Source organism: Symphalangus syndactylus, chromosome Y (genome assembly GCF_028878055.3).
Source record: "Symphalangus syndactylus isolate Jambi chromosome Y, NHGRI_mSymSyn1-v2.1_pri, whole genome shotgun sequence".
In the NCBI taxonomy this organism is placed as follows: domain Eukaryota; kingdom Metazoa; phylum Chordata; class Mammalia; order Primates; family Hylobatidae; genus Symphalangus; species Symphalangus syndactylus.
The window spans coordinates 19,082,844-19,095,318 of record NC_072448.2 but is presented as its reverse complement, the minus strand read 5'-3'; the positions used below and the strand labels follow the sequence as shown (position 1 = coordinate 19,095,318).

The 12,475-nt window shown below is 36.0% G+C and overlaps 1 protein-coding gene across 1 annotated transcript in view; it reads left to right on the top strand.

Moving 5' to 3' along the window:
• Positions 1–11,030, top strand: part of XKR3 (XK related 3) — a 30,915-nt gene extending 19,885 nt beyond the window's left edge. The window contains exons 3-4 of the mRNA XM_055269605.1: positions 2,591–2,844; positions 10,220–11,030. Of these exons, the coding sequence (XP_055125580.1) occupies positions 2,591–2,844; positions 10,220–10,893 (928 nt within the window). The 3' untranslated portion in view covers positions 10,894–11,030. The remainder of the gene's footprint in view (positions 1–2,590; positions 2,845–10,219) is intronic.
• Positions 11,031–12,475: the final 1,445 nt, after the last annotated feature.

Sequence of the window (12,475 nt, the reverse complement as noted above, 5' to 3'; positions counted from 1 at the left end):
CTAACACAATTCAATCAAGTATCTATAAATTTTTCCTTCCCCAAACCTGATAAAATTCTTCATACAAGATAATGAAAGACAAGGGATGTGAGAAAAACCGTTTTCTATTTGGTCAGAAGATAGAGATAATAAATCATAGTGTGTACTTAAAGGTCAAAAGTGTCTAAAATGTATAGTGATATGATTTTCTATTTAATTTATTATACATTTCATAATTGCTAAAGAAGAGCTAGTTAATAGGGTCTAATGAAATGATATATTATGGCCATTGGATTGCGTGGTGAGAAAAAGGTACAATAGTGGACGATGACAGAGGAGACTTTGGAGATATTGAAAATATCCTGTGTGTTTAAAGAAGGGTGTTACTTACATTAATGATTTTTTATAAATTTTAACAATGTCTCCATTTTTGAAAATTGCAGTTTGTATTAGAGAAAATGGGCTCCAGACCATTTAGTCACATATTTTCTTTTAGATTTATGCTGGATTTGTTCATTTTTGCAAGTTATTAGGTGTATAGAAGCTTAAAATTAATACAATATTCTGACAAAATATTATTTTGCACTGACCTTTATTATGCTGATGATTTTTTTTTGCATTGAAATGTTTCTTCTGATTTTATTAAAGCACAAACAGCCTTTTCTGCCTTTTCTGTTGTTTGTATTTTTTTGTTGTTGTTTTTGATTTTTTTTTTTTGGTGATTGCTTTTATTTCTTGTTCCTATGCTTTAATTATAACTCTTTAACATGTGACAACTTGTAATTCTGAACATGTAAGTTTAGTCTATTTGCCCGCATTGTGTTATTTTAAAACTTGCACTTACTTATGTATTTATTTTTTGAAATGGCATCTTGCCATGTTGTGCAGGTTGGAGAGCAGTGGTGTAATCTCAGCTCACTGCAATTTCTGCCACCCAGGCTCAAGAGATACTCCTGCCTCAGCAAAAACCGGCACTACCTACAGGCACGCACCACCACACCAGGCTAATGTTTGTATTTTGGGGTGACATAGCGTTTCACCATGTAGCCCAGGCTGCTCTCCAACTCCTGAGCTCAAGGGATCCGCCCCTTCTCGACCTCCCAAAGTGCTGGGATTCTAGGCATGAGCCACGGAACCTGGCCACACTTACTTAATTTTATTCTTTATAAGTCTTTTCTGCCTAGGATATATAAGACTTCCTTAATGTGAGAATTCATGATTGTAACAATTTGAAATTCTTTTTCTGGTCATTATTTTAAAAATACTGCCACTTCCTGTATTCTTTTTTTTTTTTTTATTTATTTTTTTATTTTTTTTATTTTTTTGAGACGGAGTCTTGCTCTTTCGCCCAGGCTGGAGTGCAGTGGCGCAATCTCGGCTCACTGCAAGCTCTGCCTCCCGGGTTCACGCCATTCTCCTGCCTCAGCCTCTCCGAGTAGCTGGGACTACAGGTGCCCGCCACCACGCCTGGCTAATTTTTTGTATTTTTTAGTAGAGACAGGGCCTGTATTCTTTTAAAATTCTCATCAGAACTGTAGGCTTTGTCACTCTTTTCTTAAATGCCCTATAATCTCCATCATATATTAGATGATTCTTTCTGTCTTTGCTACATTTTTTTTGTAATTTTGTTAAAGTTATTTATTTTTCAATTATCTAATTAGCTTTCAACTATTTAATTTACTCAGTGATTTTTACATTTTGTTTTCTAGAGATTCTGTTGGTTCTTTTTAATGCTTGCTCGTCATTGAAAAGCATTGTTTTTTCATACTTCTGAAGTGCTCCATTATTTCTTCAAAAAGTAAATATTTTTTGGTTTGGTAAATTTTACATAGGAAATACATTGGGGTCATCTTGTGCTTCTTATTCATGGTATCTTGTTTTTATTTATGTTTTGTGATTTTTTTTAATAAAGATCTGCTTTTTTTCCCATGGATTTTTATTTGTGAAAGTTCTTTGAGGACTACTTTGAATTTCAACTCCACTATAGATCATATCTGTGTGTGTTTTTGTCACTTACCTGTGGCTGTTTTAAGCATTCATTGAGTTTTTTTAGACTGCTGTCTTAAAATAATGCCAAATGAGCTAAATTTCATCACTAGAGAAAAATCGTAAGTCAAAATATGTTCCAATGAAAATGTGGGGTCCTTCCTTTGAGGCAGCTGACATTTGTATCATGAGAAGAACACCTAAAAATATTGATGTCTTTAAAAAGTTGTCAGAATAGTATGTTTCTGGAGAAATAGCTTTTGTATGTGTCAGAATATAAATGCATTAGAAAAAAATTGTGATATTTAATCAAACTGACCTAGAGAAAGTGAGTTGAATTGTGTATGAATGAGGGAATTTTTACTTTTTCATCTGCTGTTTGAATTTTTGTTTATCAGACTGCAGTTATGTATTATTTGAAGTTGAAAATGAGGGAAGAACTACCATAAATAATAATATTAGAAACTGTTAGAAACTTATTTTTTATCCAGTGTGATTAAGTTAATGTTTGCCATTTGATGGTATAATTTCAAAATTAAGGATTCCTCTACTGATAAACTTTCAAATATTTCTAGATGTCTGTCACCAATAAATGTTAACCTTGGATGTTACTTCCTGTTAACAGGTGTTTGCAGACCATTGTAAATTACCACAAATTGTTGAAAAATCTTAAACAGGAGAAGGAAGACAGTCAAGTTACCATCACAAAGAGAAACACGATGCTGGAAAGGGAGATTGCACTCTCAATCCGGGATAATTTAATGCAGCAGAAGGCTTTCAAGTACATGTCAGTGATTCAGGCTTTTCTCTGTTCTGTTCCACAATTAATTTTTCAGATATATATCACCCTCACTATAAGAGAATGGCCTTTGGGTAGAGGTAAGTTGAGTTACTTGATGCTGAAAGATAGACAAGGTCAATAAGGTGTACTAATATAACAGAAATTGAGAAGTTGAAATATGTAATCCCAAATTACAGTTGCACAAAATTTTTTATAATATTTTCTATGAATTTATTTGATTAGCAGATAATAAAAAGATGCTGCTGGAATCCATAGAAATTTAATATAAATAAAAGTTAGCATCAATTTATTTCATTGACCCTGAAGAGTTAAATTAAGCTTGATATAATATTTGGAGATGAAGTGGAGGAATTAAGTTTTTATCTAAAACATATTTTTGTTATAATCTGCCTTGTATAAACAGCATTGCTTTTTCTTTTTTTGTTTGAGATAGAGTCTTGCTTTGTTGCCCAGTCTGGAGTGCAGTGGCCCGATCTCGGCCCACTGCAATCTCCACCTCCCAGGTTCACACCATTCTCCTGCCTCAGCCTCCGAGTAGCTGGGACTACAGGTGCCTGCCACCAAACCTGGTTAATTTTTTCGTATTTTTAGTAGAGATGGGGTTTCACTGTGTTAGCCAGGATGATCTCGATCTCCTAACCTCGTGATCCACCTGCCTTGGCCTTCCAAAGTACTGGGATTACTGGCATGAGCCACCGTGCCCAGCCAAACAGCATTGCTTTTAATAGAAGTTGAAACTGCATGAAAATTAGAATTTGCCTAAGACTATAAAATTTTATAAAAGTCACCAGGCAAATAGTTCTGTATCTTTTATTTTAAATTTTTACCTTAGATACAGAGAGTATATGTACAGTATATGTACAGGTTTGTTACATGGGAATATTGTGAGATACTGAGATTTGGAGTGTGGATCCCATCACCCAGGTAGTAAGCATAGTACACAACAGGGAGTTTTTTTTAGCCCACCGTGTCCTTCCCTCCACCCAATAGTGGTCGACAATGTCTGTTATTTCCATAGTTATGTTCAGGTGTGCTGAATGTTCAGCTTCTGCTTGTGAGTAATAAATCTATTTGGTTTTCTATTCCTGCATTTATTTGCTTAGGATAATGGCCTCCACCTGCATTTATGTTGATGCAAATGACATGATTTATTTATTTCGTAGGCTGCACAGTATTCCACATACACATACATGGAATACTATGCAACCATATGAAAGAAATTAATCAATTATTTTCCTTATCCAATGTACCATTGATGGGTACCTGAATTGATCCTATGTCTTTGCTATCGTGAATAGTGCAGCAATGAACATATGACTGCATGTGTCTTGGACACAGAATGATTTATGTTCCTTTGGGTACATATCCAGTAATGGGATTGCTGGGTTGAAATGGTAGCTCTGTATTAAATTCTTTGAGAAACTTCACAATGGCTGATCTAACTTACTCTTCTATCAGCATTGTGTTAGCATTCTCCTTTCTTAGCATGCTCACCCAGCATGTGTTGGTTTTTGACATTTTAGTAATAGCCATTTTTGCTGGTGTGAGATACTATCTCATTGTGGTTTTGATTTGCATTTGTCTGATGATTACTGCTGCTGAAATTATTGGGGTTTTTTGTTGTTGTTGTTTTTTGAGATGGAGTTTCACTCTTGTTGCCAAGGCTGGAGTGCCCTGGCATGATTTTGGCCCACTGCAACCTCTACCTCCCAGATTCAAGTGATTCTCCTGCCTCAGCCTCCCAGGTAGCTGTGATTACAGGCATGTGCCAAACTTGCCCAGCTAATTTTTACATTTTTAGTAGAGACAAGGTTTTGCTATATTGGCCAGGCTGGTGTTGAACTCCTGACCTCAGGGTACCCATCCACCTCGGCCTCCCAAAGTGCTGGGGTTATAGGGGTGAGCCACCGCACATGGACTTATGCTGAGCAGTTTTTCATATGCTTGTTTGGCCACTTGTATGTCTTCTTTTGAGAAGTGTCTGTTCATTTTCTTTTACCTAATTTTTTTTTTTTTGAGACAGAGTCTCACTCTGTTGCCCAGGCTGGAGTGCAGTGGCACAGTGTTGGCTCACTGCAAGTTCTGCCTCCTGGGTTCATGCCATTCTCCTGCCTCAGCCTCCCAAGCAGCTGGGACCGCAGGCACCCACCACCACGCCCAGCTAATTTTTTTGTATTTTTAGTAGAGACGGGGTTTCACCCTGTTAGCCAGGATGGTCTCCTGATCTGGTGATCCACCCACCTCAGCGTCCGAAAGTGCTGGGATTACAGGCATGAGCCACTGCGCCTGGCCACTTTTACCTATTTTTTAACAGAGTTGTTTGTTTTGTCCTTGTTGATTTAAGTTCCCTATAGATTCTGAATCTTAAGCCTCTGCTGGATGCATAGTTTGCAAATATCTTCTCCCATTGTGTAGGTTGTCTGTTTGATCTGTTTACAGTTTCTTTTGCTGTGCAGAAAACCTTTAGTTTAATTAGGTCCCAATTTTATATTTTTGCTTTTTATGCAAAATTGCATTTGGGGACTTCGCTAAAATTTTTTTGCCACTATCAGTGTTTAAAATAATACTTCCTAGGTTATTTTCCACAATTTTTATAGTTTGAGGTCTTACATTTAAACATTTCATCAATTTTGAGTTAATTTTTGTCTATAGTGAAAGGTAGGAGTACAGTTTAATTCTTTTGCATGTGGCTAGCCAGTTATCCTAGATTCATTTATTTAAAAGGGAATCCTTTTCCCATTGCCTGTTTCATTGCCCTTGTCAAAGATCAGATGGTTGTAGGTGTGTGGCTTTATTAATTAATTTAATAATTAATAAATTAATAAATTAATTTATTAACTTAATTTATATGTTGATTTTGTAAACTGAAACTCAACTGATTTTCTGAAACAGTTCTAACTGCTTTTTAGTGGTGTGTTTAGGGATTTCCATATTATATCATTAGGAAATACGGACAATTTTACTTCTTTCTTTCCAATTTGGGTACCTTTTCTTTCTCTTGTCCAGTTGCTCTGGCTAAAGACTTACAGGATTATGTTAATATAAGCAGTTAAAGTGAACTTCTTAGTCTCCTTTCAAATCTTCACAGGGAAGCTTTCAAATTTGAACTCCCATTGAGTGTGATGTTAGCTACGGATTTGTCATGTAAAGCATTATTTGGTTATTCTTGTTTATGTCATTTGTTGTGTTAAGTTACAATTGTTCTATGCATAATTTGTTGAGAAATTTTATTATAAAAAGTTGTTGAATTTTGTCAAATGGCTTTTTTATTTATTGAAATTACCACCTAGATTTTGTTATTTATTTTGTTGATGGAATGTATGACATTTAATGATTCTTGTGTATTAAACCATTCCCGTATTCCTGTAATCTCACTTGATCATGGAAAATCATGAATGATTTTCTAAATGTGCATTATAACTCAGTTTCCCAGTATTGTGTTGAGGATTTTTACATTATGTTAATCAGGTATATTAGCCTGTAGTTTTCTCTTCTTTGTCATGTCCTTGTCTGGTTTTGTATTGAGCATAATGCTGGCTCCACAGAATGAACTGGAACAGTTCACATATCTTCTTTTTTTTATTTTTTCCACTAGGTTAAAAAGAATTGATAGTAGTTATTTTTTGGTGGTAGGTAGAGTGCAGCAGTTAGTCTATCAGGTCCTGAGCTTTTCTTTATGGGTAACTTTTTATTGCTGATTTGATTTCTTACCATTAATTTGTTTCTAGGTGTCAGCTATGACATCTCCTTTTTTGTCTCTGATTATATTTATTAGGGACTTTTTTTACTTTTGATTTTAGCTTTTTGTTTTTCTAATTCTTTGGTTTGGTGTATTTGGTATCTTCTTTCTGATGAAGACATTTATTGCCATAACTTGCCCTTTAAAACTGCTTTGGTCATATCCAGTAGGTTTTGATGTGTTCTGTTTCTATTTTTGTCTCAAGAAATATGGTATTTTCTGTGTAATGTCCTCATTGACTCACTGGTTGTTCAGGAGTATGTTATTTAATTTTCATGTACTTATGAATTAGTGATATCAGAAGAGATACCCTGTATGACTTTGATCTCTTCAAATTCATCAAGATGTGTTTTTTGGCCTAATGCATGATATATCCTGGAAAATGTTCCATGTATGCAGTAGAGAAGAATGTGTATTCTATAACTCTTGGATGGATAGTTCTGTAACTGTTTTGTCCATTTGCCCAACAGTGCATTTTAATCTGATGTTTACTTACCGATTTTCTGTCTGCATGATCTATTCATTGCTGAAAGTAAGGTGCTGAAGTTTTCTATTAGTACCTTGTAGTTTTCTTCTCCCTTTGTATCTATTTTTACATTATATATATGCATATATGAAATATATAGGTATATTTCTGATATGATATTTTCTTTTTCATCCGGCTTAATTCTGTGTGCTCTCTTTGTCTTTGATATTTGTTGGTTTAATTATATTAAGCCATGGTGATATTATTTGGATTTAATCTTATTGGAAGACTTTGATATTCCTTTACCTGAATATTTATATTTTTATTTAGATTTGGAAATTTTTTTGTTATTATTTCTCTAAATAGACTTTTTACTTTTTTTTCTGCAATACACTTTTTTTTTTTTTTTTTAATTTGAGATGGAGTTTTGCTCTTGTTGCCCAGGCTGGAGTGCAATGGCGTGATCTTGGCTCAATGCAACCTCCGTGTCCTGGGTTCCGAGATTATCCTGCCTCAGCCTCTTGAGTAGCTGGGATTACAGGCATCCACTAGCCACACCTGACTAATTTTTGTATTTTTAGTAGAGACACAGTTTCACCATGTTGGGCACTCTGTTCTGAAACTCCTGACCACATGTGATCCACCCGCCTCTGCCTCCCAAATAGCTGCGATTCCAGGTCTGAGCCATTGCACCCAGCTTTTCCTTGAACACCAGGACTAATATATTTGTTGTTTGGATGTTATCCCATAAATCCTATGAACTTTCTAGATTTTTTTTTCTTCTGACTGTATATTGTTAATTGATCTGTCCTTGAGTTTTTCTGCTTGGCCACTTCTGTCAATGCTCTCAATTGCATTTATTTTTATTTTATTGTGTTTTTATCTTCAACATTTCTGTTAGTTTTTTCCTCCCATTATTTCAATCTCCTTGCTAAGTTTCTCTGATAAATTTCTGAATTGTTTGTGTTTTCCTTAAGTCCACTACATTATCTTAAAATAAGTATTTTGAATTTTTTGTCAGGCTATGTGTCCATGCCCATTTCTTTTGGGTCACTCACAACTGGCACCTTATTTTGTCCACTTGGTGCCATGATGTTCTCGTCATTGATCCTGATCTTTGTGACTATGCATTGTTGTCTGCACAATGATATAGGTGTCTGATTCAGTGTTCATGGTTGGGCTTTGTTTGGAAGCTTCTTTCTACAGTAAGCCTGTCCAGAGATTCAGAGCAAGAAGAAGAAGAAAATTAAGGTCTTTAAGTCTATGATAGCTTCAGCCCTGATAGAAGTTGGGAGAATCCTAATGCCTAGATTTTGATGGCTGAAGTAATTTGACCACCAAAGCTAACTCAGTGGCAGGTTGCACCTGTAGCCCTCAGTAGAGCACTGGATGCACTCAAGGCCTGCAGCTGCCATGGTCTTCCCTCTAAGGTTTATTCAGTCAACCAGTAGGAATGTTGACTGGAACTCGACTCCATCCTGCTGAGGCCACAGTTTCCCATCTGTTGTCAGGATGGGTCTAAAAGTTTGCCCCTTGATATCATCCTCCCAAAGTGCTGGGGTGAAGGCACAGAAAAATAAAGACCCAAGTGAAAATCCTATGTTTACTTCCTGGGCTCAAGCAATCCTCCCACTGCAGCCTCCTGAATAGCTGGGACTACATGCATGTGCCACCATGCCTGGCTAAATGTGTGTGTGTGTGTGTGTGTGTGTGTGTTTTGTAGACACAGGTTTTCACCATGTTGCCTAGGTTGATCTTGAACTCGTGGGCTTTAGTGATTCATTCACTTCAGCCTCCTAAAGGTAGGATTACAGGTATGAGTCACCATACCTGGCCAAATTTTACTTTCAAACATTTAATTTTTAGGTTATTTATTATATTCAGTCTCATTTCTCATAAATGCAGTTATAATGCTAATGTTCTAGAGTTTCACTCTGAGTATTCCTTAAGGAATAAATAGAGTGTTAATATTCATTTTCTAAATGGTGTTAGAAATTGAATAATAAATTTAGATGAGGAATGACTATTTTGCTATTTGGCCTCTTTTTTGTCTTCTGGCTTAAGTTCATTGTGTATGAAGAGTGTTTTTTTTTAGCACTTATTTGTTTGTTTGTTTGTTTTTTGAGATGGAGTCTTGCTCAGTCGCCCAGGCTGGAGTCCAGTGGTGCTATCTTGGTTCACTGCAACCTCTGCCTCCTGGGTTCAAGTAATTGCCCTGCCTCAGCCTCTCGAGCAGCTGGGTCTATGCCCCGCTAGTTTTTTGCATTTTCAGTAGAGATGGGGTTTCACTCTGTCACCCAGAATGGTCTTGATCTCCTGACCTCATGAGACACCCATCTCAGCATCCCAAAGTGCTGGGATTACAGGTGTGAGCCACCGTGCCCAGCTGGAGTGTATTTTTTTAACCTGCATGTATATGTAAAATGAATTTTTTCTCTTTCAACTGAATGTAGTACAAAAGTGCTTAAAACAATTATTCAACTACTCCATAATTTTGGTTTTCTTCCATGTTCTTATTTATCTAATTATTGAGAGAACAATGTTGAAATTAAAATAATTTTGCTTATGAAAAATTTTCTCATAAAATTCCATGGATACATACAATCACACATGTGCACATGCACACTTCTTAATTTCTGTAACTTTTTATTTTTTCTGCTTCTCTAGTACCTTGTATTCCATCACTCAGCAGAATCTGTCAGCTCCACTTCCAGGATTGACTTTAACTCCACAGCTTATTTCTTCTTTTCTGTTACCAGCATAGTCTAAAACACAGTTTATATTACATTAGTCTCCTATTTCACATGCTAACTTCCTACTTGACACTCTTAACCTTCTATAAAGAATGGAACTGTCTTTTCAATGTCTAATTCAGGTAATGTTTTTAAAGTGAGACTGCTTTCTATGTGCTGTCACACCTTATAGCATCAGATCTGAATGTGTCTCTCCCATTTTATCTGTGCCAGTCTTCTCTTTGAGGGAATGTGTACATATATATATATATAAATGTAGATATGTATGTATTTGCTTATTATTTGTTTTTCCAAGGTGTAATATATGTTTTGCATGCCTATACTTACTGTATCCCTGAAAATGGAAGATTAACAAACCTTTATTTTTATAAGTAAATGATTTTCTAAAGGAGGTGGGTGAGGAAGAATATATCTTAAAATGGCAAGTTTAAAAAAGAAAGTGGTCATTACTAATGGAAAATATTCTCTAATGTTTTCATGTTTGTCTTTAATAGTATTGCTGATAACATGTTCCCTGTTATCAGTTACTTATGGGGCCATTCACTGCAATATACTGGCCATCCAGATCAGCAATGATGATACTACCATCAAGCTACAGCCAATGGAATTCATCTGTGTCATGATATGGCGTTTTTTGGAGGTTATCTCACGTGTAGTGACTCTGGCATTTTTCACTGCATCTCTGAAACTGAAGAGCCTACCCTTTTTATTAATCATATATTTTGTATCATTGTTGGCACCGTGGCTGGAGTTTTGGAAAAGTGGAGCTCATCTTCCTAGCAACACAGAAAATAATTCCAATATGGTGGGTACAGTACTGATGCTTATCCTGATCACACTACTACATGCTGCCATCAACTTCTCCTGCTGGTCAGCAGTGAAACTGCAGTTGTCAGATGAGGAAATAATTGACAGGAGACAGAGGTGGGGCCATGGAATCCTACACTACAGCTTTCAGTTTTTAGAAAATGTGATAATGATATTGGTATTTAGGTTCTTTGGAGGGAAAACTTTGCTGAATTGTTGTGACTCATTAATTGCCGTGCAGCTCATCATAACCTACCTATTGGCCATTGGCTTTATGCTCCTCTTCTATCAGTATTTGCACCCAAAGTGGTCAGACAAAGTGTTGCCAGGACGTACTGAAAATCAGCCAGAAGCACCATAATATTATGTAAACACCTAGAGAAAACTCAGAAAAATAAAAATAAGCAGCCAAGGAATTACTATCACTCCTGGAGTAGGGTTGGATATTTTTCAATCAAAAAAGTATGATATAGTCATAAAATATACATATATACTTTCACAGAAAAATGAGTAAAGATGCTGAATGTGACTTGTTAAGAGGCTCTTAAATTAAAAAAATATACACAGAAAAATCTTGGAAGTGGTTTCTAATAAAATTCATTTTTCTCCTGTGAACGTGCAATAGTAATTTTTGTTTTCTTAACTATAATTATACAATTCATTAAATAAAACAAAATAAAAAATCCATCTGGATCCAAAAACTGAGCAGGAAAAATAACCGTAATGCATTTTTCACCTAGTACATTTTTGGAAACTATGCCTTTAACAAGTGTTTGTAGCATACACATTATCAGTGAACATGTTTTCTTCAGAAAGAGTATTTACCACAGGTTTTATTCTGTACTTAAGGAGAATCTTAAGTACAGATTCTTAAGGCAAGTCTTAGGAGACTGCTCCTATTTATATTAATTTAGGGTAACTAAGGCATTTCTCATTGAAGTTTGACTAATAGAAAGCAACTCATATTAATGCATTTTAAAGCACAAAAACTTTTCAATTAAAAATAAATAATCATGTTAACAATTTGAAATATGAATTTACATTCCTACCAACAGTGCACAAGGATTCCCTTTGCTGTACATTCTCAGTAACACATGTCATTTTTCATCTTCATGATAATAGCTGTTCTAAAATTTTTTAGAGAAGGTGCATTGTCGGTTTTAATTTGCATTTCCCTGATGACTGGTGGTGAAGCATCATTAAATATACGGTTGTTCAAAAATTGGCCAGTCACAGTAGCACACACCTGTAATTCCAGCTGCTATGGAGGCTAAGGCAGGAGAATTGCTTGAACGTAGCGGGTGGAGATTTCAGTGAGCCAAGATCGCACCACTGCACTCCAGCCTGGGTGACAAAGTGAGACTCTGTCTCAAAAAAAAAATAATAAATAAATAAATAAATGAATAAGGCCGGGCTTGATGGCTCATGCCTGTAATCCCAGCACTTTGGGAGACCAAGATGGGCAGATTATGAGGTCAGGAGATGGAGACAATCCTTGCTAACACGATGAAACGCCATCTTGTCTAAAAATACAATAAAATTAGCTGGGCGTGTTGGCATGCACCTATAGTCCCAGCTACTCAGGAGGCTGAGCCACGAGAATCGCTGGAACCTGGGAGGCGCAGGTTGTGGGGAGGCGAGATCGTGCCACTGCACTCCGGCGTGGGCAACAGAGTGGGGCTCCATCTCAAAATAAATAAATAAATAAATGAATAAATAAAATTAAACATAGTTAAACATAGACTTGACCATTTATGTCTTTTTTTGAGAGACATAAATTCAGGTCCTTTGCCCATTTTTAATAGGCTTACTTGATTTGTTGTTGTTAAGTGGTGTGAGTTTCTTGTATTTATTATTCACCAGTTATCACATATATGATTTGCAGACATTTTCTCCTAGTGTGGGGGTTGTCTCTTCACCCTCTCTGCTAATTGTTTCCTTTG